Source organism: Mizuhopecten yessoensis, unplaced genomic scaffold (assembly GCF_002113885.1).
Source record: "Mizuhopecten yessoensis strain PY_sf001 unplaced genomic scaffold, ASM211388v2 scaffold2519, whole genome shotgun sequence".
NCBI lineage: Eukaryota > Metazoa > Mollusca > Bivalvia > Pectinida > Pectinidae > Mizuhopecten > Mizuhopecten yessoensis.
This window is the reverse complement of record NW_018404586.1, coordinates 132,172-158,359: the sequence shown is the minus strand read 5'-3', so window position 1 is coordinate 158,359 and position 26,188 is coordinate 132,172. Positions and strand designations below refer to the sequence as shown.

General features: G+C 36.7%; 1 protein-coding gene across 2 annotated transcripts; it reads right to left on the bottom strand.

Moving 5' to 3' along the window:
- Window positions 1–830: 830 nt before the first annotated feature.
- LOC110446102 (probable isoprenylcysteine alpha-carbonyl methylesterase ICME) lies at window positions 831–16,254 on the bottom strand. 2 transcript variants are annotated; one of them, XM_021491075.1, is made up of 7 exons: window positions 16,169–16,254; window positions 10,163–10,445; window positions 9,026–9,238; window positions 7,839–7,922; window positions 4,210–4,855; window positions 3,344–3,500; window positions 831–1,632 (listed from the first exon to the last, which is right to left on the bottom strand). In XM_021491075.1, the coding sequence occupies exons 2-7, from the start codon at window positions 10,430–10,432 to the stop codon at window positions 1,404–1,406; spliced, it is 1,599 nt and encodes a 532-aa protein (XP_021346750.1). In that variant the 5' UTR covers window positions 10,433–10,445; window positions 16,169–16,254; the 3' UTR covers window positions 831–1,403. The 2 variants fall into 2 exon arrangements, with proteins under 2 accessions (XP_021346750.1, XP_021346751.1); XM_021491076.1 differs by lacking the exon at window positions 831–1,632 and adding an exon at window positions 2,414–3,042.
- Window positions 16,255–26,188: the final 9,934 nt, after the last annotated feature.

The following is a 26,188-nucleotide window of genomic DNA, read 5'->3' as shown; positions in this document are numbered from 1 at the left end:
ACAAGAATTGTTTCAGGACGGACGACGGACCACGGACGCAGGGTGATTTGAATAGCCCACCATCAGATGATAGTGGGCTAAAAATCGTACAAATCCTAAAACTCAATACATTTCAATAATAACGTATTGATAAAGCGATACCAAGTCTGACAACTGAAAGTCTGAAGCAAATATCATTTCCATTGCTCTTATTTGTAGATATTTCATTTACAGATTCTATTCTTCACAAATCTATAGATAAAACATTTAAGAATTGAATCAGAAAACTGAAACATACGCATATAGAAACAATATTTAATCATGTTGACAATAATCTTAACCAAATTTGTATCAATAATAAACACACCAATGAGAATAAAATGAATCTTACAAAAGCATACTCTGAAATTAAGGAAGAACAGCACCAAGCATCTGTTGAATGGTAGAATAACACAATTTACACCAAATACCAAATCAGGTCAAATCATGGACACTGTATAAACATTGGAACCTATCATGGTAGAAACATTTTACAGTTGGAATATTGAAATCATCATATTCTGGCATTGATTGTAAAATATCAATTTACACTTTTTAACATTGAAACCTCAAATATGACAACATCCTGACACAGGTACTGCCTCAGGTATTACACTGAAACAGTGATTACACCTTTACAGGTATTACACTGAAACAGTTATTACACCTTTACAGGTATAACACTGAAACAGGTATAACACTGATACAGGTATTACACCTTTACAGGTATAACACTGATACAGGTATTACACCTTTACAGGTATTACACCCATACAGGTATAACAATGAAACAGGTATAACACTGAAACAGGTATAACACTGATACAGGTATTATACCTTTACAGGTATAACACTGATACAGGTATTACACCTTTACAGGTATAACACTGATACAGGTATTACACCTTTACATGTATTACACCCATACAGGTATAACACTGAAACAGGTATAACACAGGTATAGCACAGGTATTACACTGATATAGGTATTACACTGATTCAAAGACACATGTATTACTTTGACACAGGCCTCTGATATTCACTCATCATAAAGAAAGCATAATATGTAGGTCAAGTTAAATCTATCTCCACAATCCCTGTTTATAGTTCACCCTACATATTTGATACTACCACTCTAACATACTCTTGTGTAGAGTTCAGTCAGCAACTCTGACCTGACAGTGTAAGGTACCCATTCATGCCCAGTATGTGTCTAGCACATACAGGTATCTGAACATATAAAACACAGGTACAACATTACACAGTCAAATGATATACGTGTACATAAAACAATGTCTCAACCTAACATCATCAAAATACAGCATCATATATGCAGGAAATTTGAAAGACAACGTGATAATTTTTCTAATAAAGACTAATGATTCTTATTTTAGCACTTTGGCAGCAGTCTCTAAGATCACACCAAGCACACTCTCATAATATTTACTCTTTGAGTTCATGATGTCGAGGCAAACACTGAAGTGGTCACAGCCTGGTATAATTCTGACTGTCACATCGCCGTAAATCTCCTTTATCGCCTCTGCTAGCTTGGTCGTAGACGACAAGGGAACAACATAGTCCTCTGTACCATGGATAAGAACTACAGGGGGTAAACTACAAAATAATGGATCAGAGTTACAGGGGGGTAAACTGTACAATAATGGAACAGTCACATGGGGGCAGACTGTTGTCTGTAGAATAATGGGTCATGGTCACAGGGGGTAAACTACTAACTAATGGATCACGGTTATAGGGGGTAACCTACAAAATAATGGATCAGAATTACAGGGGGTAAACTATACAATAATGGATCAGAGTTATAGGGGGGTAAACTACAAAATAATGGATCAAAGTTACAGGGGGGTAAACTGTACAATAATGGATCGGAGTTATAGGGGGTAAACTATACAATTATGGAACAGTCACATGGGGCAGACTGTTGTCTGTAGAATAATGGATCATGGTCATAGGGGGTAAACTATACAATAATGGATCGTAGTTATAGGGGGTAAACTACAAAATAATTAATCAGAGTTACAGGGGGTAAACTACAAAATAATGGATCAGAGTTACAGGGGGGTAAACTACAAAATAATGGATCAGAGCTACAGGGGGGTAAACTGTACAATAATGGAACAGCCACATGGGGCAGACTGTTGTCTGTAGAATAATGGATCATGGTCATAGGGGGTAAACTATACAATAATGGATCGTAGTTATAGGGGGGAAACTACAAAATAATGGATCAGAGTTACAGGGGTAAACGATACAATAATGGATCAGAGTTACAGGGGGTAAACTACAAAATAAAGGATCAGAGTTACAGGGGGCAGACTACAAAATAATGGATCAGAGTTACAGGGGGTAAACTATACAATAATGGATCAGGGTTACAGGGGGTTAACTACAAAATAAAGGATCAGAGTTACAGGGGGTAAACTACAAAATAATGGATCAGAGTTACAGGGAGTAAACTACTAAATAATGGATCAGAGTTACAGGGGGTAAACTACAAAATAATGGATCAGGGTTACAGGGGGTAAACTACTAAATAATGGATCAGAGTTACAGGGGGTTAACTACAAAAAAATGGATCAGAGTTACAGGCGGTAAACTACTAAATAATGGATCAGGGTTACAGGGGGTAAACTACTAAATAATGGATCAGAGTTACAGGGGGTAAACTATACAATAATGGATCAGAGTTACAGGGGGTAAACTACAAAATAATGGATCAGAGTTACAGGAGGTAAACTACAAAATAATGGATCAGAGTTACAGAGGGTAAACTATTGAATAGTCACATGGGCCAGACTGTAGAATAATGGATCAGAGTTACAGGGGGTTAACTACTAAATAATGTATCAGGGTTACAGGGGGTTAACTACAAAAAAATGGATCAGAGTTACAGGCGGTAAACTACTAAATAATGGATCAGGGTTACAGGGGGTAAACTACTAAATAATGTATCAGGGTTACAGGGAGTAAACTACTAAATAATGGATCAGAGTTACAGGGGGTAAACTACTAAATAATGGATCAGAGTTACAGAGGGTAAACTATTGAACAGTCACATGGGGCAGACTGTAGAATAATGGATCACGATCTGGTCACAGGGGAAAGCTATAAAACCAAAGATCACAGTTCCAGGGGAAACTCTATAAAATAATGGATCAAAATTACATGGGTAACTGCAGAACAGAAAATTATTCACCGAGGCAAATAAGAATTCCATTTCACTTTAAACAATTCTAAGAAGAAATTTAGAATATTATATTATAAATATGAACTATCTTGATTTGATATAAACAGCTGAAGTTCTTACTTGACACTGCTGGACAGGGTCCTGACCAGGGAGGAAGGGGAGAAACGGTCAAAGTGCTCATCTCCATACATAGCTCTGGTCATTTTGGACACATCCTCCACACCTCGCATATACTCATGTTCAAAATGGTCACTTATATCATAAACACCAGCAAGTCCTATGACAAAGTTTAAGTAAAATTACCAAATGTTTTTTTCTTTATATTTCATCACAAGTAATAATTCATTAGAACCCTTGTATATTTATCATGACATTTTGATTTATGCTGAATGCCTATGTATCAATGTCATTAGCACAAAGATTGTATATATTATTTGGGCAGTCATGGTAAGGATAAATTCTACTGACTCAAATCTGGATACCTGTTAATAAAAATCACTTATATCTGGGTACCTCTTAATCTAAACCTTACTCATAGCTGCATATATGTACAAGTAATCTTAAATAAAAGTCCAGAAAAAGTAATTGTAGCACCTATCAATGTAAATTCTTTTAAAGATGAACTGGAAAAATCAAGAATGATTCTTCAATTATAGATATTATCCCCCTTGATGGTCACTGGGTAAGGGTACACTCTAGCATGGATGGAGAGGTGGAAGTTGTAGACTGGCAATCTATATTTATTGTGTCAAGGTATAGTTTATGTCAATTGCATTATATGAATTTTTCAGAAACCGCTATTCATTTGTCTTGATAGCTGTAACATGGTTCGGAGTGACCATTTACATTGTATTCTCTTCTCTCTGGGGTAGGTTAATTATACTTCTATGAAGTGAATTGTGCAGGTGTATGTACAATATTTTCCCAGACAAATGTTTTTAACATTTCTGTTAAGTCAAATGGACTTGCCCATCTTTAGCACTTACCCACTACAGCTTTAATGGACTTTCCCATCTCCAATAAAGTTGGATGACCTTCCAACTCCCGGGGTCTGATTGTCACTATCGATTCATTCTCACTGTGTTCCTCCTCTTCTTCCATTTGTTCCCCGACACCTCGGACCTCTTCTTTGACTTCTGTGACCTCCTCCCCACTGACTTCTGTGACCTCCACTCTGACCTCTGTGACCTCAGAAGTATCCTGGCTAACCTGTCTGTCCATGGCACCCCCTTGATTGTCTGGTGCCTCGTCTCTGTCATCATCATCATCCTTGGACTGGCTTCCTGTATCAGCAGACCCCTGTTCAGAGCTATCTCCATTATCTCCCTGGTCCGATTTGACTGATATCATTTCATACATACTAGTAGCACCACTTGATTCCAGTGGGCCCCCCCTTTCCCCATTATCATTGAGTACACAAAATGACCCTGATGAGCCTGAACTTTCATCTAGAGTGTCAATCCTGCTCCTCTTATTGCCATCAAAGTGTGTGTCCTGGAACCTTAGACTCTCCTGCAGCATGAGTTGGGACTGGGTGGTGCCCCCCTGTATCAGCTCATCATGAAGAAGCTCTAGCACAGCCATCATAGAGAGGTGTGCCCCGGCAGAATGTCCAACCAGCATGATTCTATCCTGTTAAAACAGAAAATGCAATCAAAAGGTCCAAAGTGCTTGCATCAATCATCTGAGTTTGTTTGTTATCAGAACTGGACAGAAAGTTTTGAAAATGCTACAACACTTATTCACGACCATGACAGGATGATTTCCAACCAGAGATCGGAATGGACATCATTTTTCTTTTCTTTTTGTACACAGAGAAAGTGATAAGTTTCAGCAATTCCATAATGGTCATCTTTGATATTACATTGAGAAAAAATTATAAAAATATTTTGTTGGGGATAAGGTTGCCATTTTAGATTTCAAATCAGCCTCCAAAATAAAAACAATTGATCAAGGCCATCATATTATCCTTTTGCACATGACTTACTAAATACAACAAGGGTACCGCGGGGCGGAACAATATACGCCCGTCGAATGCCATATAGTGTTATATACTTTCTTACATTGAAATAAGATCTGCATCATTCAAAGAGTGGTTAGCTGACATGCTATAAAAATGTAGGAGAAAATCTCCGGATAAAAAAATCTAAACTGAAATGAACAAAAGGCAATAACTTTTGAAAAAACGTTGAATCAAAATTCTTTTCAAGGAAGTACAAAAACATATCATGATTATTTAGCCTACTAAGTTTTAAAGAAATCTGTCAAAAAATGTGGGAGGAGATCTCTGGACAAAAAATCTAATACTGAAATGAACAAAGGGCAATAACTTTTGCAAAAATTGTTGAATCCAAATTCTTTTCAAGGAAACACATGATTATTTAGCCTACTAAGTAGTTTCAAAGAAATCTGTCAAAAAATGTAGGAGATCTCCGGACAAAAAATCAAATACTGAAATGAACAAAGAGCAATAACTTTTGGAATAATTGGCGAATTAAAATTCCTTTAAGGGAGACACAACTTCATATCATGATTATAATGTATATACCAAGTTTCAAAGAGATCTGTAGAAAAATGTAGGAGGAGATTGCCAGACAAAAATCAAATACTGAAATGAACAAAGGGGAATAACTTTTGTAAAATTGTTGAATCAAAATTCTTTTGTGGGAGACACAACTTCATATCATGATTATAATGTATACCAAGTTTCAAAGAGATCCGTTGAAAAATGTAGGAGGTGATTGCCGGACAAAAATCAAATACTGAAATGAACAAAGGGCAATAACTTTTGGAATAATTGTCGAATCAAAATTCTTTTGTGGGAGACACAACTTCATATCATGATTATAATGTATACCAAGTTTCAAAGAGATCCGTTGAAAAATGTAGGAGGTAATTGCCGGACAAAAATCAAATACTGAAATGAACAAAGGGCAATAACTTTTGGAATAATTGTTGAATCAAAATTCTTTTGTGGGAGACACAACTTCATATCATGATTATAATGTATACCAAGTTTCAAAGAGATCCGTTGAAAAATGTAGGAGGTAATTGCCGGACAAAAATCAAATACTGAAATGAACAAAGGGCAATAACTTTTGGAATAATTGTTGAATCAAAATTCTTTTGTGGGAGACACAACTTCATATCATGATTATAATGTATACCAAGTTTCAAAGAGATCGATCGAAAAATGTAGGAGGAGATTGCCGGACAAACAAAAGTTAACGCCTGCCGGCCGGACAACGCCATACCATAAAACTCCCGTCAAATTTGATGGGCGTATAAAAATTAACTCCAACTGTTCCAGTGATGATTCATATTGAACAAGTTACATTTAAGTGGTCTGCCAAGGAAACATGCCCTATTTCTCCAATTTCACATCATTCCTCTGACCCATTGAGGATCATGGTTTGGTTTAATTTGGTTTGACGTCCTATTAACAGCTAAGTTCATTTGATTCCATGTGTGTGTGTATGCAGGAGACAGCGTATGCTTGCCTCCTTGTAATAGTACGGATCTGATGCCGACTTTATAGTGCTATCTCACTGAAATGCCATGCCGAAGGCACCAAGCACAGCATTCCGCCAAGTCACTTATACTGGCAATGGGTGAACCAGTTGTTGCCATTCCCCTTACTGCTGAACGTTAAGCAGGGAAAAACAACCACTATTTTTAAGGACTGTGGTATGTCCCGGCCTGGGGACAGAACCCAATGCCTTCCTCACCTGGGCGAACACTCAACATTCAAGCAAAAAGTGAGGTGTTGCCAAGCAAGGCGCTAAGAAAGAAAAGGTAGTTAGAAGCAGAAAGAAAGAAAAAGATCCCAAATATTGCAATGGGCGCAACAGATTTATTTTGGTCGTCTTTGTGTCTGCAAATAGCGTACACCAAAGCAAATCCCCAATTCTGCAGGGGGTTTCAACATTAGTCGCCTCCTACGATAGATGCAGTGGGTAACAGCAGGTGAATTCTTTTCCCAATCTATCTGCCACCTGCAAGGGTGCATGGAGGATCAAGCTCTTTGTATATATACAAAATTTACCTCTACCCATTAATGCTACAATGTGTACATACCAAATACAGACCAAATCTATTCACTCATATTCAAAGAGCGCTCTTGTAAACTTATAATTTTTACCTGTACCAGCCTGTTTGTTTTGACTTACAGTGATGAGGACCTACCTTGTCTCCTCCATACATCTCTATGTTCTGGTTAATTTTTTCCTGTACCAGCCTGTTTGTTTTGACTTACAGTGATGAGGACCTAGCTTGTCTCCACCATACATCTCTATGTTCTGGTTAATTTTTACCTGTACAGGCCTGTTTGTTTTTACTTACAGTGATGATGACCTACCTTGTCTCCACCATACATCTCTATGTTCTGGTTAATTTTTACCTGTACCAGCTTGTTTGTTTTGACTTACAGTGATGATGACCTACCTTGTCTGCTCCATACATCTCTATGTTCTGGTTAATTTTTACCTGTCCCAGCCTGTTTGTTTTGACTTACAGTGATGAGGACCTAGCTTGTCTCCACCATACATCTCTATGTTCTGGTTAATTTTTACCTGTACCAGCCTGTTTGTTTTGACTTCCAGGGATGATGACCTACCTTGTCTCCTCCATACATCTCTATGTTCTGGTATGCCCATGACACACAGTCCACCACATCCTGAACCATATCATCCACATAGCCCTGAAAACATTCACCCATGTGAAAATTATTGTTAATCTCACAGATTTGGTCTCAAAGAAATCTAGCATGTATGTAAATAGTAGTGCTTTACACCAAAAACTCCTGCATTGAGGCCCCAAACCTCACTCAAGCCTAAGTCACATTAACTTCAATTAGATAATTTTGAGTCTCCTGGCCTCAGCAATGCCCTACATCTTTATTCCACTCAGCCAGGCTTGACTATCAGCACTTATGAATGATATTTGATTATGGAATGACATAATTCACTTGTCTACCCAAATGTATACATAATCATTCAAGTCTACCAAACAGTGTAAACAAAAGATCATTCTAGTTTAACCAGCTTCATAAATGATCCTTTTAGTCAACTAGACCACGTAAATGATCATTCCAGTTTTCACAACTGTATAATTTTCATACTAGTTTACCCAACTGTATAAATTACCATACTAGCTTATCCAACCATGTCAATTACCCTGCTTTAATCTACCCAGCTGTACAAAGGATCATTCTAGTCTACCCAGCTGTATAAATGATCATTCTAGTTTAACCAACTGTATGTGTGAATGATTCTTTTTGTCTACCCAATTATATAAATTTTCATACTAGTTCACCCAACTGTATAAATGATCATTCTAATCTGTCCAATTGAATTCTGTTTGATAAAATTCAATTCCAGCAAAACACAGAAAAAGAATAGATGAAACTATGACATTTTATATTATTTTCTTGTAAAATATGTCATTTTACAATTGTATTTCTCCCACATTTATTGAAATTTTGAAACATTTTCTGACCCATGAAAATAAAAGGCTGGCAAGCACGGTATTAAAAATGATATTAACTCATTCACACCTGAAGACACATTTGAACCCTTCCAATTCAAAGGTTGGAATAGTTCATTATGAAATCTCAGGGGTGAATGAGTTAAAAGAGAAACATAAAAATAGTAGATATTTAAAAAATATGTTCATTTCTGAAAGAATGTTTTCCTACGTTTATTAGTTTTCACCTTCCTTTTGACTGGGGAAATTTGATGAATAACAGCTCCAAACAAAACATAGGAAACAGTGTATACAGTCACAGCACGAAGTGGTGCCTACCTGAGGGTAGATAGAGTAGTTAGGACAACACACCAAAACCTGGAGTCTATTGGCAAGCTCGGAACACACCAAACCATACATATTCTTGTCTCCCGAGCTCCACGCTCCTCCATACACAAACACAAGGACGGGGTGGGGTCTAGCAGGCTGTAGTCCTCTCATACCAGGCAGGTACAAATCTAGGTTACGGTTGTTTCTTCCAAATACAAAGTTCTACAAAGCAAGATCATCATTAATACATAAGTATGGATATATTATCAATATTTTAATGAAATAGCATAAAGCATCCTCAGTCCCAGAGGGAAAATTGCACTTAAGGTCATAGGAGTGTATTGATAAACGGAAATAGGAAGTTCATCCCTAGTTGAAAATCCAATGTAAGGAGACAGTTTCACAATTTCCGAATATTCAAATGTTTAATATATATTAAAATGATGAATATTGTATGTTTATTATTGACAGGACAGTGTGTTCTCTCAATATTAAAGTATTTCAAAGCAATCCAGCCATTAATTCAGGTTTTTTTTTATCAATGAGTCACATGTGTCCATTTTTCTGTACTTCAGGAAACTGGCTACCTATTTTACTACTGTGAAGTTTTTCAAGAAAGATAACTCTTACATGCAATTACTATGGGTATATGTTTTTATTATAAAATGTCAATTTTTAATCATTTATAGATAATTGATTTTACACAATTTCAGCATTTATTAAATTGATATACATTAATGCAATACTAATCTATGTCAGTATCATTTTTGTTGACATTATTTTGCAAAAAATTGTGTCTTTTTTTCTCTCTTCAAAATTCACTCCTTTTTACATAAATTTCCATTTAAAATCCTTAAAATTCAGACAACCTATATTTTTTTGTGGCATAACATTTTCTTCACTTCAAAGCAATATAACTACAAAATTTGAAGAAATTCTACCAAGAAATGGTGACACAATCCCATTACCTTATGCTTATTTATCCCTGGGGTAAATAATTATATAAGCATAAGCGTGATTTTCCCCTGGGATCAAGGAAGGGCATAATTATAGATGCTTTTCTGGTATTTTTTTTTCTTTTCAATTGTTCTAAATATGAGTCTTCCTGTTTTATTATAGGAACAACAAGTCCAAACCATACCTTACCTTATGTATTTTAGATAAATCTGCTGAGCTGTAAAACATCTTCCATTGTATGTAACGAGGAAAGTAGCGTAATGTAACTACAAGTTTTTGAAGCACAGCGTAGTTCAATGCATACACTTTTTTAGGATGGAAGGCTCTTCGGAACTTGTGTCTGGTTTGTGGCCATCCATTGAGAATATTACACAGGAGAGAAATGGTGTAGGGTAGGACAACAGCACTTGATGCCAACACCATCACACACTTCACCACATTACGTAGCATCCTGGACATCTACTTTACTAGTCTGAAACATGTATAGAAGATACAAAACATTAAATCAGAAAATAGTCTTTTGGGACATTAATGACATTAGTTGCTTAGATTTAAATTTTGTACTGCTGTATCTATTTATACAATGAACAGCTACTATAGCTACTGATCCAACTGGTAATTAAACAGTTAACAGCTACTATAGCTACTGATCCTACTGGCAATTGAACAGTTAACAGCTACTATAGCTACTGATCCTACTTGTAATTAAACAGTTAACAGCTACTATAGCTACTGATCCTACTGGCAATTGAACAGTTAACAGCTACTATAGCTACTGATCCTACTTGTAATTAAACAGTTAACAGCTACTATAGCTACTCATCCAACTGGTAATTAAACAGTTAACAGCTACTATAGCTACTGATCCTACTGGCAATTGAACAGTTAACATCTACTATAGCTACTGATCCTACTGGTAATTAAACGGTTAACAGCTACTATAGCTACTGATCCTACTGGCAATTGAACAGTTAACAGCTACAATAGCTACTAATCCTACTGGTAATCAAACAGTTAACAGCTACAATAGCTACTGATCCTACTGGTAATTAAACAGTTAACAGCTACTATAGCTACTGATCCTACTTGTAATTAAACAGTTAACAGCTACTATAGCTACTGATCCTACTGGTAATTAAACAGTTAACAGATACTATAGCTACTGATCCTACTGGTAATTAAACGGTTAACAGCTACTATAGCTACTGATCCTACTGGTAATTAAACAGTTAACAGATACTATAGCTACTGATCCTACTGGTAATTAAACGGTTAACAGCTACTATAGCTACTGATCCTACTGGCAATTGAACAGTTAACAGCTACAATAGCTACTAATCCTACTGGTAATCAAACAGTTAACAGCTACAATAGCTACTGATCCTACTGGTAATTAAACAGTTAACAGATACTATAGCTACTGATCCTACTGGTAATTAAACAGTTAACAGATACTATAGCTACTGATCCTACTGGTAATTAAACGGTTAACAGCTACTATAGCTACTGATCCTACTGGCAATTGAACAGTTAACAGCTACTATAGCTACTGATCCTACTGGCAATTGAACAGTTAACAGCTACTATAGCTACTGATCCTACTTGTAATTAAACAGTTAACAGCTACTATAGCTACTCATCCAACTGGTAATTAAACAGTTAACAGCTACTATAGCTACTGATTCTACTGGTAATTAAACAGCTAACAGCTACTATAGCTACTGATCCTACTGGTAATTAAACGGTTAACAGCTACTATAGCTACTGATCCTACTGGTAATTAAACAGTTAACAGATACTATAGCTACTGATCCTACTGGTAATTAAACGGTTAACAGCTACTATAGCTACTGATCCTACTGGCAATTGAACAGTTAACAGCTACTATAGCTACTGATCCTACTGGCAATTGAACAGTTAACAGCTACTATAGCTACTGATCCTACTTGTAATTAAACAGTTAACAGCTACTATAGCTACTCATCCAACTGGTAATTAAACAGTTAACAGCTACTATAGCTACTGATTCTACTGGTAATTAAACAGTTAACAGCTACTATAACTACTGATTCTACTGGTAATTAAACAGTTAACAGCTACTATAACTACTGATTCTACTGGTAATTAAACAGTTAACAACTACTATAGCTACTGATCCTACTGGTAATTAAACGGTTAACAGCTACTATAGCTACTGATCCTACTGGCAATTGAACAGTTAACAGCTACTATAGCTACTGATCCTACTGGCAATTGAACAGTTAACAGCTACAATAGCTACTAATCCTACTGGTAATCAAACAGTTAACAGCTACAATAGCTACTGATCCTACTGGTAATTAAACAGTTAACAGATACTATAGCTACTGATCCTACTGGTAATTAAACGGTTAACAGCTACTATAGCTACTGATCCTACTGGCAATTGAACAGTTAACAGCTACAATAGCTACTAATCCTACTGGTAATCAAACAGTTAACAGCTACAATAGCTACTGATCCTACTGGTAATTAAACAGTTAACAGATACTATAGCTACTGATCCTACTGGTAATTAAACGGTTAACAGCTACTATAGCTACTGATCCTACTGGCAATTGAACAGTTAACAGCTACTATAGCTACTGATCCTACTGGCAATTGAACAGTTAACATCTACTATAGCTACTGATCCTACTGGTAATTAAACGGTTAACAGCTACTATAGCTACTGATCCTACTGGCAATTGAACAGTTAACAGCTACTATAGCTACTGATCCTACTGGCAATTGAACAGTTAACATCTACTATAGCTACTGATCCTACTGGTAATTAAACGGTTAACAGCTACTATAGCTACTGATCCTACTGGCAATTGAACAGTTAACATCTACTATAGCTACTGATCCTACTGGTAATTAAACGGTTAACAGCTACTATAGCTACTGATCCTACTGGCAATTGAACAGTTAACAGCTACTATAGCTACTGATCCTACTTGTAATTAAACAGTTAACAGCTACTATAGCTACTGATATTATATGTTACAAACTCGGATTGCTGGTGACCAGGCACTGTCCACAGTTACAAACTCGGATTGCTGGTGACCAGGCAGTGGCCACAGCTACAAATTCGGATTGCTGGTGACCAGGCTTCACAAACTCGGATTGCTGGTGACCAGGCAGTATCCACAGCTACAAACGCAGATTGCTGGTGACCAGGCAGTGTCCACAGCTACAAATTCGGATTGCTGGTGACCAGGCAGTGTCCGCAGCTACAAATTTGGATTGCTGGTGACCAGGCAGTGTCCACAGCTACAAACTCAGATTGCTGGTGACCAGGCAGTATCCACAGCTACAAACTCAGATTGCTGGTGACCAGGCAGTGTACGCAGTCACAAAGTCCTTGTATTGCTGTTACATTAGGCTCCCCATTAAATATACCCACAGAAAGTGGTATAGGGTTTCGTGCATCTTTAGGGTATAAAAACTTTGTTGAATGAGGGAAGAATGTTAGCGGGACTGGAATGGGTCAACTGTCAGTGACCAGGTACATCTGTAGCTCAATTGATAAGAGTTCCAAGGTCCCAGATTGTTAAAAATGGTATTCTTATAAGTACAGGGCTACTGGGATGGCAGTAGTAAGTAAAAGAAAGTGGTAGTGATACATTGTTTATATGGTAATTAGTTTGTAGACAGTTTCGTTAACATTTGTGGTATTGAAAGCTACACATGTACCAGTGTACAAAAATCCTACCATCGAATGTCATTTTTCAGGCAAAAATAACAAACTTTTCAAAAACGTTTCACCAATCACGATACTTCTCTTTAAGGTGACATTACCCAAATCGGATCACCAAACCATCATTTTATTCATTCATTTAAAAATGGTAGGAGGATTTATATTCATTCATGGTTGTATCAAAGGAAGAATATCTATGGGTGTTCTTACAAACGAAATTAGCACCCGGGGCTCACTTGCAGATATTTATAGAATGCTCTGAAGTCACCAATCAGCGTTTCCGGTTTTTGTGAATGTCAGGAACCAAATCAGAGCAAGGCTTGAATTTTGCAGTAAATTACACTTCAAACAAATATTTTTTTGTCAGCCTATTAACATTTTATGATGACCTTTAGAATTTATACGACAAAAGTTTCTATAGTGTGAATTTATTCCTATAACGTTATTTTATAAAAACGTAATAAAAACGCTGACATTTGAGTTTGAATTACGTTTTCTGGTGCTATTTGAACTTAAAAACTAATCATCTGTAGACAAAAAATCAGGTGTATGGCTATCTATTCTAAGGTAACATCATTGTAATTAAACTGATTTGATTTATAAGTATTTGTGCAAAAAGTGATCCGATTTGGGTACTGCCTCCTTATAATTACTTGATTCATGAAATGCTCCCACCGCTCTTTTTTTTTAGTCAACAATGATGTGCCCTCAACATCAAATTTCCTACACTAACCAGGTCCAGTACACTCTGCCGATTGAGCTATTATTCTATTATGGCCTTTAACGGCGAGGGCACTATACCTCTCCAGACAACACTATAAGAGAACTGTTCCCGAGGGAAAGGGCCATAATAGATTTAGTACATCACATGGCTGTCATTTGACAACAAAAAGACAAACACGAGGAACTTCATTGATAACATATTTAATAAATAACAACAAATGGCAATGAGATAAATTTTTGAGTAGATCTCTCCTTTTTTGTTGCATATTCAATTCACTGGATTGAATCACCGCTAGGTCACATACGGTTTCCCTTTCCAGTAAGAAGTCTTTAAGGACTGCAAAGTCAAATGGTGTTGCCTGCTTTGTCTTTATGCATTACTTGGCCTCTGCAAAGCAATCGGCATTCCTGGTCCCGAAATTCGAAGCCATTTTGACAGACGACAACAATGAAGTGAAAGTACAATATATACAACGCCCCCTACAAGAAGGGGTGCAACTCTTAGCGTCACGCTACTTTTCCCGCAGTCTAAGCGGTCCAAAAAAAGGTATAGTGCCCGTCTCCAGGTATAGTTCCTGTTGTCAAGGGCGGATGCTAACTATACCAAATAGAACAAGGGTAGTTATCCATGGCTATCCTAGAAATTATCATGTGATGTACTAAATAGCTATAAAGACCTATATAGCTATAGTTGTATTGAGCAATAATTTCTCAGATTTCAATTTTCATTAAATGAAAGCAAAGTTGCATAAAACAATAAGGTTTATGGTATTGTTGACTAAAAAAAGTATACATTTAGATGTTTATTTTCATTTTTCATAAATGTAAAATTTCCGATTTTCTTACCTAATCAACCTTAACCTATATAATGATAAAAAAATTTTTTTTAAAAGCTTCTCTGTTTCGTTTTCCTTTAAAAAGAAAATCACATGAAAATAGCTCGAAAGACCTATTTCAGATAAGTCAATAGAGCTATTATAGGTCTTTACAGCTATAGACCTATACTATCATGTCCAGTACACTCTGCCGATTGAGCTATATAGCTGTAAAGACCTATAATAGCTCTATTGACCTATCTGAAATAGGTCTTTTGAGCTATTTTCAAGTGATTTTCTTTTTTAAGGAAAACGGAACAAAGTCACATTTAAAAGAAGATTGTATCAATAGGTTGATAACAAAAGACATTAAATATGAGTATTCTTTTTAAAAAATAATGATGAAAAGAAATCGGAAATTTTACATTTATGAAAAATGAAAATAAACATCTAAATGTATACTCTTTGTAGTCAACATTACCATTAACCTTATTGTTTTATGCGACTTTGCTTTAATTCAATGAAATGTGAAATCTGAGAAAATGTAGCTATAATTTATAGGTGTATATAGCTCAATCGGCAGAGTGTACTGGACCTGAATATAGCTCAATCGGCAGAGTGTACTGGACCTGCTAACATGCCGGGATGAATCACCTAACACGATAACTGCCTCCATCCGTCTTCATTTTGCAGAAAATCATGAGCAGACAACAAATGTCCTCAACTGAAAATATCTGCATGTGCCCGGAAGAAAGATCTCATAAAAATGTAGTATGCAACCGCATACAAATTCCAATGGGAAGACAATGACATTCATATTGGATAGCGGGTGGTAATATCGGAGATGCAACAGCTAACATTTAATACGACACCCCTAAATTGATTAATGGAAAAGTACATGATCATTCATTGCATACAATAATTAAAACTACAAACCCTTATATTATTTTATCACGCCAGGACAACGGTATGAATCTGTGCAACGTATCCTCTCGCAATCCTTTTCAGGAGGCGGCCATTAGTGTAAAGTTGGAAATTTATTTTCGTATTTTTTTCAGCAGGTATTAAGGAGCCACAAGCGTCAGTTTTCAATTTAAATGGAACACATAACTCGGCAAAAATCTACTTAGTTCGTAAATTTGACAGATACACAGATTTATTCTGACTAGGAAATTGTACAATTTCCTCTGCTGTCAGTTACAATAGTACATGTTGGTTAAACATATTAATAACATGATTTCTGAGTATTTTTTGCGAGTCCATTTAAATTACAGATAGCTGCACAGTTCCATAGAGAACAGATGTCCAATGATATGTAAATATATTACAGTAACATTTTGAATTGAATGAGTGTGGTTCAAAAATAAAAATGTTGGATCGCAATTTTTAAATGTTCAAATGTGATATTTTCGTTAAAGTTCAATCAATGACCATTAGTATGTGTGACTTCAATGGCTTCCCTGTGGTCTTTACACAAGTGGCTGGTTCTTCCAATGACGGTCATTAGGCTATGTTCAAATGCTCGGACTGTTCGTGACTAATAGAATCTTTCACTCCCTTAGAGGTTAGACAGGGTAATCTCAAGCCTCGTGTTTGACAACTTAAGAATCTTACCCGAGGGTTGAGATCACCCTGTCTCACTCTCAAGGGGGTGAATGATTATTTTTCTGTTACTGTTTACCCTCTTATGTATTTTATATAGACGTTACATCAATGCAAGACAATGTTGATGTGATGCGGCTGAATTGTCGACGTGACGTCATTGTATTATTGCCGTGACGTCATGGTATTGTTGCTATGACGTCATACAATTGTTGAGAACGTGCAAAGAACACGTGTAGCTTGTCTCAACCCTAGGGTGAGATTAATAGAATCTTTCACCCCCTTGGGGGTGAGATAGGAGAACCTCAACCCGAGGGGGAGGATTCTTAAGTTGCCAAACACGAGGCTTTGCCGAGTGTTTGGCAACTAAAGAATCTTCCCCCGAGGGTTGAGATTCCACTATCTCACCCCCAAGGGGGTGAATGATTCTTTTTCTCGTGCCCTGTTCTTTCATTGTGTATCATATGCACAATGTAATGATAACGTTACATGCTAAATTCAGGGTTGACGTGACGTTGATGGATTGTTGACGTGACGTCATTGTATTGTTAAAGTGACGTCATGCCATTGTTAGGAATAGGGGAATCCCCCCGTCTCAACCCTAGGGTGAGACTAATATAATCTTTCACCCCCCTTGGGGGTGAGATAGGAGAATCTCAACCCGCGGGGGAAAGATTCTTAAGTTGCCAAACACGAAGCTTTGCCGAGTGTTTGGCAACTTAAGAATCTTTCCCCGAGGGTTGAGATTCCCCTATCTCACCCACAAGGGGGAGAATGATTTTTTTTCTCTTACCCTGTTCTACCATTGTGTATCATATACACAATGTAATGATAACGTTACATGCTAAATTCAGGGTTGACGTGACGTTGATGGATTGTTGACGTGACGTCATTGTATTGTTAAAGTGACGTCATGCCATTGTTATGAAAAGGGGAATCCACCCGTCTCAACCCTAGGGTGATACAAGGAAATCTCACACCGGTAAAAGTGAGGATACACCTGTCCAGGGTAAGAGAAAAGGAAATTTCACACCGGTAAAAATGCGGATACACCTGTCCAGGGTAAGAGAAAAGAAAATCTCACACCGGTAAAATGGTGGATATCCCTGTCCAGGGTAAGAGAAATTACGACCTCCGATGACAGGCCGTTTAGTTCCATATATCCACGGTTCGGTGAAGGAATGAGTGTTTCCGGATATTCAGGCGCGTTCTTTGTTTGAATAATTTGAGTTCATGTCCTCTGGTTGTGGTGGTGATGGTGTTCTTGTTAGGTGTGATGAAAGTCGACACCTCGGGATCATACTTTTCGGTCATGATTTTGTAAAGTTCTATCATGTCTCCTCTGGCTCTTCGATATGCCAATGTTGGTAATTTCAGGCGTTGAAGTCTCTCGGGGTAGGATAGATTAGCCATTCCGGGTATTAGCTTGGTAGCTCTCCTTTGTACATTTTCTATCGATTCTATCTGTTTAATGAGATGGGGGCTCCAGACTTCAGTGGTTGGCATACTCTAGATGTGGTCTCACGAGTCCTTTGTATAAAGCTGTGAATGTTGTCAGATCCATGTATTCCATAGTACGCCTTATTACACCCATTATAGAGTTGGCTTTGTTGATTATTTCAGATATATGTACATTAAATGCTAATTTATTTTCAATGGTGACTCCAATATCTTTCTCATGTTCTGTATAGGGAAGTTCCTTTCCATCATCTAGGTTGTAGGTGAAGTTGTCAATATCACTGTTGCCAATTCGCATTGCTTTGCATTTGTCTGGGTGGAAAAATAGAAGCCACTTTTTGTTCCATGATTGAGCTTTCAGCAGGTCTTCCTGTAGGCCCTCGCAATCTTGGGTGTTAAATAAAGGGTATGTGTTGGTTTCCGTACTTGTTACATTCGGGAGGTCATTTATGTACAGGACAAATAGGACTGGTCTTAGGACGGATCCTTGTCGAATACCACTGCTCACCTCCTTCCAACATGACGTGTCTCCATTTATTGTTACGCGTTGTTTGCGATTTAGAAGAAAGGCTTTAATACAGCTCGTGATTTTATCCGTAAATCCGTTCATGCTCATTGTATGGACGAGTTGGTGGTGAGGGACCTTGTCAAATGCTTTCATAAAGTCACAGTACAGCACATCAATGCATCCTCCTGCATCATCCAGTGGTTAATTACTTGAATTAATTGTAATACAGTGGATCTTCCTTGGATAAACACAAATTGTTTCTTGCTGAATAATTTATTGGTATGCATGTATTTGATTATTGTTTCTCTTACAATCGTTTCTAATACTTTGCAACATATACACGTTAAACTGATGGGTATATAGTTACTGACCGATTTACAATCTCCCTTTTTAAAAATGGCGGTGACACTTGCTTGTCTCCATTCTTCGGGAACGGTTCCATTGTGTATTGAAGCGTTAAAGATAATTGACAATGGCAGACAAATAGCAGAGCTCAGTTCCTTTAGCACTCGCGGGTGAAGGTTGTCTGGGCCTTGGGACTTTGATGTTTTGAGCTTTTCCAATGTTTTGAATACAATATTGGGGTTTATCATTATGTTATCTATTGTTTCATCTGTTATACGGTCAATCTGGGGCATGTTCTCCTCGGTTTCCTCTGTAAATACTGATGTGAACAAATTGGCCAACACCTCAGCTTTTTCTTTGTCGGTTGTTGTGACTTGCTGATCTTGTCCGGTATATAAATCTGATACTTTGGTTCGTGTTTTGGTTTTAGATTGAACATAGTTCCAGATCTTTTTGGGGTTGTTTTTAACTTCAATAGCGATTTGTTTTTCGTGAGATTTTGTTGCCTTTCTAGTCATTGTTCTTACTTGGTTCCGTATGTGGCAATATTCATTGTATGTTTCTGCACTTCTTGTGTTTAAGTATCTAGTCCATAGCCGTTGTTTACGCTTTATTTTTGTAAGTGTTTTTCTGTCTAGTGGGATCACCTGACGCTCTTTCTGATGGGCGTTGGTCGATCTTCGAATTGGGATACAGGCATCAATGGATGCTTTTAGTTTATCTCGAAAAAGTGTCCACTGCAGGTCCACGTCTCCTGCTAGTGGTTGTAGTTCTTCTTCCCAGTGGATAGCCATCATTTCCTCTTTCATACGTTCGTAGTTTCCTTTCTCGTACATATATCTGTTCTTTTCTGCTGTTGTATAGACGTTCATCTTAAATTGTATGACAGAGTGGTCACTTTTGCCAATAGGATCTTGAATTTCTAAATCACTGACCATCCCTTCCTCGTTGGAGAACACCAGATCTAGTACGTTTGGTTTATCCTGCTCTCGTCCTCTTGTTGGGCTTCCGACGTGTTGATGTAGAAAGCAGTATCGAGTGGTTTCCCCAAATTTGAATTCAAAACTGTATTCCTCATTTCGTGGTGTTGTTCTCCCAGTCCATTCCGGGTAGATTGTAGTCTCCTACTAGTATCACGTGTGTATAATTTTTGTTGCATGCAGCTGTAATTGCATCACACATTGCCTGAAAGTTTTCTGTTGTGCTGTTTGGGCTCCTGTATATACTGCCTATAAGTAGAGTATCGGATGTTCCCAGTTTAATTTCGCAGAATATTACCTCGTTAAATATCTCCCCTATATTGCATTGTAGATATTTCATAGAGTTGTGCATGTACATAAGCATGTCTCTACCTGGCGAGTCTTTACACATGTTTAAAGGTATAGTTTCATAACCATCCAAGTTGTATTCACTTAGAACAAAATCTCTTTTAAATGATTTAGGTTTGACTTCTTGTATAATTATAATCATCGGAGTATTGTCTTTAATTCAAAGTTTTAGCTCTTGTAGTTTAATTTGCATTAGAGTATCGGCATTAGTGAACAAAACTTGTATGTCTTTGACTCTGGTAGGCGATTTGGGGGACCCTTCTTTGTCTATTATTCTTTTTTTAGTTTGACAATTCTCCTTGCCCAAGGTGGGCCTCGGACCTTGTATGTATATTCCCCCTGTTCCGATGCTGTTTTTTGTTTGGCTTCATTCCATAATTCTTTCTCCTTTTCTCTTTCCGCTCTTGTTAAATCATTACTTATACGGATGTTCTCAAAATCCGCATTTTCCCTTAAATGCCTTATGTTTTTAAAAAGGTCTCTTTTCATGTCCTGACTATCCATCGCTACAAGGATTGGTCTTTGGGACGTTTCTCCTTCCTTAGGTTTTGTGTGTTTCCCGAGTCTTGTGACTCTGATGTTGTTTCCATCCGTGACTACCTTGCATGCGCTAAGAATTTTCTTAGCGAGGTCGACATCGTGCTCCTTTCTTGCCGTTCCATCTTCCGTGTTGCATTCTGTGATGCCGTGAACTATAATGTTGTTCTCTCTTTTCTTTCGTTCATTTATAACAGTACAGAAGAAGATTTGACTAAAATGACTAAAATGCCTATAAATAAACATTATTGTAAAAACGCATGAATGACGTCACACAGCAACATTTGTGACGTCATCAGGCCTTCTGTGGTTTGGCTCAAAGGCGCAGGCAGATTCGTCACCTTTAAACATTTTACTAATTTACAAGTAATCTAAGTGTTTAAATGTAAACTTTTGTATGTTTATGTTACACAAGTCTATGAAAGGCCGTTCATGTCAAAAACGAGAAAAACTAAGGCGTTAGCATTTAACGCGTTAAAACATTACTTAACGCGTTAAACAACAATTTAACGCGTTAAATGCTATCACGTTAAAAGTATACTTTTAACGCGTTAAGCCCTAACGCGTTAGCATTTAATGCGTTAAATACATATTTATTGCGTTAACAATTATTTNGTCACACAGCAACATTTGTGACGTCATCAGGCCTTCTGTGGTTTGGTTCAAAGGTGCAGGCAGATTCGTCACCTTTAAACATTTTACTAATTTACAAGTAATCTAAGTGTTTAAATGTAAACTTTTGTATGTTTATGTTACACAAGTCTATGAAAGGCCGTTCATGTCAAAAACGAGAAAAACTAAGGCGTTAGCATTTAACGCGTTAAAACATTACTTAACGCGTTAAACAACAATTTAACGCGTTAAGTGCTATCACGTTAAAAGTATACTTTTAACGCGTTAAGCCCTAACGCGTTAGCATTTAACGCGTTAAATACATATTTATTGCGTTAACAATTATTTTAACGCGGTAAATGCTAACGCGTTAAATGCTAACGCGTTAAAATTGACAACCAATCAGATGCGTCCTTGCATATCAGAATCGTGAAACTAAAATGGACGATGCAAGAAATGCAGTAAGGACAGTGGTGCAAGCGTGCATTGGGCGTCCTCCTGCATCCACGCCAACGCCCCGAGACGATTTGATTCGTTGGTATGTATAAGGTAATCGTTAGTCCAAAAGGAAAGACGATTTTGATGGAAAACAAGAATGAAAGTAGGTATCTTATAGAGCTACGAAAAGGCCGGCAGGTAGGGTAACTTTAGCGCAGGCAAATTCGCAATGCACCCAATTCGCCATCCTGTGACGAAAAAGCCATATGACGTTATAATACATAAGATGTGACGTAAATAACGTCACCATAGTCTTTAACACAGTTAAACCCTTCACATATTTTGACAAGAAGAGGTGTAAGAAGGGAAAAGCTATACTTTTAATCAAAACAGTTATGAAATATCTTGTAACAGAACAAATCTTAAAAAATTTGTCTGTGCGACGGTCATCTCGTCAACTAATTATATAAACTCATTAATCTGAGGCCAGCTGGTTGTTATTTAGTGTAAATGTATTATATATACATGAAAATAGCCATATCTTAACGCTAATTGCAGTCAATGCAAGTAAATTGTTTGTTTTCTACAAGTGTACTTTGGTACATGTACAATGTACTGACGATCCACTGCGAGTTTATGGAAATGACGATCGGAAAGATACGCGATTTCATAATTCGTCAGTTTTCATTTTCATGCAATGTGTATTTAGAATACAATGAACCAGTATATTTTTAATCAGTTTCTTCAAGTTGCTGAAAACTAACTATCACAACTAAGAAAAGCCATGTATTTCAATGTTAATCATAGTTACACACACACATTTGGAGCTGTTCGTATCAGTACGGCTTGTGTAACATAAACAAACAAAATGTTAAATTTAAACACTTCCATTACTTGGAAATTAGTGAAATGTTTGGAGATGGCGAAACACGGAAGGCCTGATGACGTCAAAAATGTTGCTGCGTGACGTCATTCAGGCGTGTTTACAACACTGTTTATTTATAGGCATTTCAGTCAAATGTTCTTCTGTACTGACTGGTGCTCATCGGCATTTTGATAGATGTATATTGAAGCCCTTACGAATTTTCCTGCATAAACGTTAGGCCTAAGTAATGGTTATGGTTATGGTTCGTTGCCAAAATAATCCTTCATCCACGATAAGATTATTAGTACAATATTCTATAAAACAAGCACCTTTGTATAAGAGTGTCCCTTGTGCCAGCATCCCCGTCAAAGCCAACACGATAACAGTAATCCACTGTTGATAGGATTTCCTTTAAAAAACAGGTCCTGGCGTCGTCAGCCATGATAAAGTACTGTATGTTACTCCAAATTTGATTGGTCCATTCATTTATGACACTTTAACACGTTAAAAAAATAAGTACAACATTTAACGCGTTTAACTTGGGAAGTGTTTTATCGCGTTCAAATAGTTTTGATTATTTAACGCGTTAAAAGTATATATTTAACGTGATATCATTTAACGCGTTAAAACTATTTTTAACGCGTTAAATGCTAACGCGTTAGTTTATCTCGTTTTTGACATGAACGGCCTTTCATACAAGTCGTACTGATATGAACAGCTCCAAATGTGTGTGTGTGTGTGTCAGTATATTTGTTTTATTTTGATATCTTTGAAAATAACTATATAACAATATTCTATAGTTTGCTACAATTAAGAAGCTGTCTGCCACTTTAAAATAATTATTATGTATTGTTTTCCATTCCGTCTTTGCGTATTGCAGAGTTATCTTCTCTTGTGAGCAGGTATTGACTGTTACGTCATTGGTTTGTGAGAGTAACGTCATCAATTTTTGAGAAAACGACGTAATTTTCTCACACAAACCAGGGAGCACTACACATCCCTGCACAAACCAATGGCGTAACAATCAATACCTGCTCCCAAGAGAAGATAACTCTGCAATACGCAAAGACGGAATATAGGAAATACAAGTTTACTGATTTTAAAATTATCGAATATGATACACACATATCCTATTCTGTGCTATCTGAACCGTTACCGGATTGATTTTCTTCATTTTTTATTATTTTTCTTCCATTTTTAAAGGACCCCATTGGAAATAATTAAGCCACTTTGTGGCTTTTATGGGTAATCCTAGGTAAATGGCAATCACCACCACTCCTATTATGCAATCTATTTATTTATAAATACCTTCATTTACTAAAATAGTCTGCCTCATTTTGTCTCATTTTATAATAAATCTGCCTTTTTTTACAGTGTATCAGACTTTTTTAGATTTTTATACTCTGTGATATATGTCAATGATTGAATTAAAAAACCTTTTATTAGGTCAGATCTATTATTATTCTCAGTCTTAATACAAAATACTCTTTTTTTATTTACAAGCTGCAATGTGATTTTATTATATATTTTATTCTAAATTGTGATATCTTGTAATAACATGCCTATTTTACCTGAATAAAAATTATTATTATTATTAACAGTGATTAACATTGAAATACACGGCTTTTCTTAGTTGTAATAGTTAATTTTCAGCTAAGATGATGTCAATTTACATGATACGCAATAAAGACTCAGATCTGTACAAATATAAACGTCCAAATCGCTGCCCAATATCATATTTTTCATCGGGCCCAGATGAGAGGGTCCAGGGCTTTCAACTAATGTGCTTACCTTTTCATGTAAAAATCAGTCTTTGTTAATTCTCGGTCTCTGTAAAGCAGTACCCCCAGGCCGACAACAAATTCTTTTCTAGATGGTATTTTGATTTAAGTGTTGTACGATGGTTGAATTTTAGACGCAAACAATACTTTTGAAAAGATACTCGGGTTGATTGTATTCTAAATACGCATTGCATGAAAATGGAAAATTAATTATCAAATCTTTCCGAGCATCATTTCCATAAACAAGCATTGGCTCTTCAGTACATTGTATGTACCAAAGTACACTTGTAGAAAAACAATTTACTTGCATTGACAGCTCAGTCGACCATTTACTTCAATTAGCATTGAGATATGGGTTTTGTCAATGTGTATGTAATTAATTTAAACTAAATAACTACCAACGGGCCTCAGATTAATGAGTTTATTAGTTGATGAGATGTCCGTCGCACAGACCAGTTTTTTAAGATTCGTTGTGTATCATAACTGTTTTGATTAATAATATAACTTTTCCCTTCGTATACCTCTTCATGTCAAAATATTTAAAGGCTTTAACTGTGTCGAAGACTATGGTGACGTTATTTACGTAACATCTTATGTAATATCACGACTCATAGCATTTTCGTCATAGGGTGGCGAATTTGGGTGCATGGCGAATTTGCCTGCACTAACATTTATACATTTTAAATATATTTTATTCTGATGAGCCCAATAGTAGGCCTGTTATAGGCCTAAAACAAAAAATATGCTGAGCTGAGATTTATTTTGAAATGAAGAGATTGTCTGCTTGTCTTTCTTGATAACAAAACAAGAGGCCCAATGGGCCTGAATCGCTCATCTGGTATTAATCTCACATAAATAATCTTAAAAGTGGTCTTGTGTTATATGTTATAGTAATGAATTTTGCATTGTGTTATATGTTATGGTAATGAACCCTGCACTGTATTATATATTATGGTAATGAACCCTGTACTGTGTTATATGTTATGGAATAATCTTAAAAGTGGTCTTGTGTTATATGTTATAGTAATGAATTTTGCATTGTGTTATATGTTATGTAATGAACCCTGCACTGTATTATATGTTATAGTAATGAATTTTGCATGTTGTATATGTTATGGTAATGAATCCTGCACTGGGTTATATGTTATGGTAATGTACCCTGCACTGTATTATATGTTATGGTAATGAATCCTGCACTGGGTTATATGTTATGGTAATGTACCCTGCACTGTATTATATTTTATGGTAATGGGCCCTGCACTGTACTATATGTTATGGTAATGAATCCTGCACTGGGTTATATGTTATGGTAATGAACCCTGTACTGTGTTATATGTTATGTTAATAAATCCTGCACTATGTTATATGTTTTGGTAATGAACCCTGCCCTGTGTTAAATGTTATGGTAATGAGCTCTGCACTGTGTTATATGTTATGGTAATGAGCCCTGCACTGTGTTATATGTTATGGTAATGAACCCTG

Coding starts and splice junctions, on each gene's coding strand:
- LOC110446102 (XM_021491075.1), bottom strand. CDS start 10,432: ATGTCCAGGATGCTACGTAATGTGGTGAAGTGTGTGATGGTGTTGGCA. Junction 3,501..4,209: donor GTCCATTAAAGCTGTAGTGG/GTAAGTGCTAAA, acceptor ACTTTGTCATAG/GACTTGCTGGTGTTTATGAT. Junction 1,633..3,343: donor ACCCTGTCCAGCAGTGTCAA/GTAAGAACTTCA, acceptor ATTATTTTGTAG/TTTACCCCCTGTAGTTCTTA.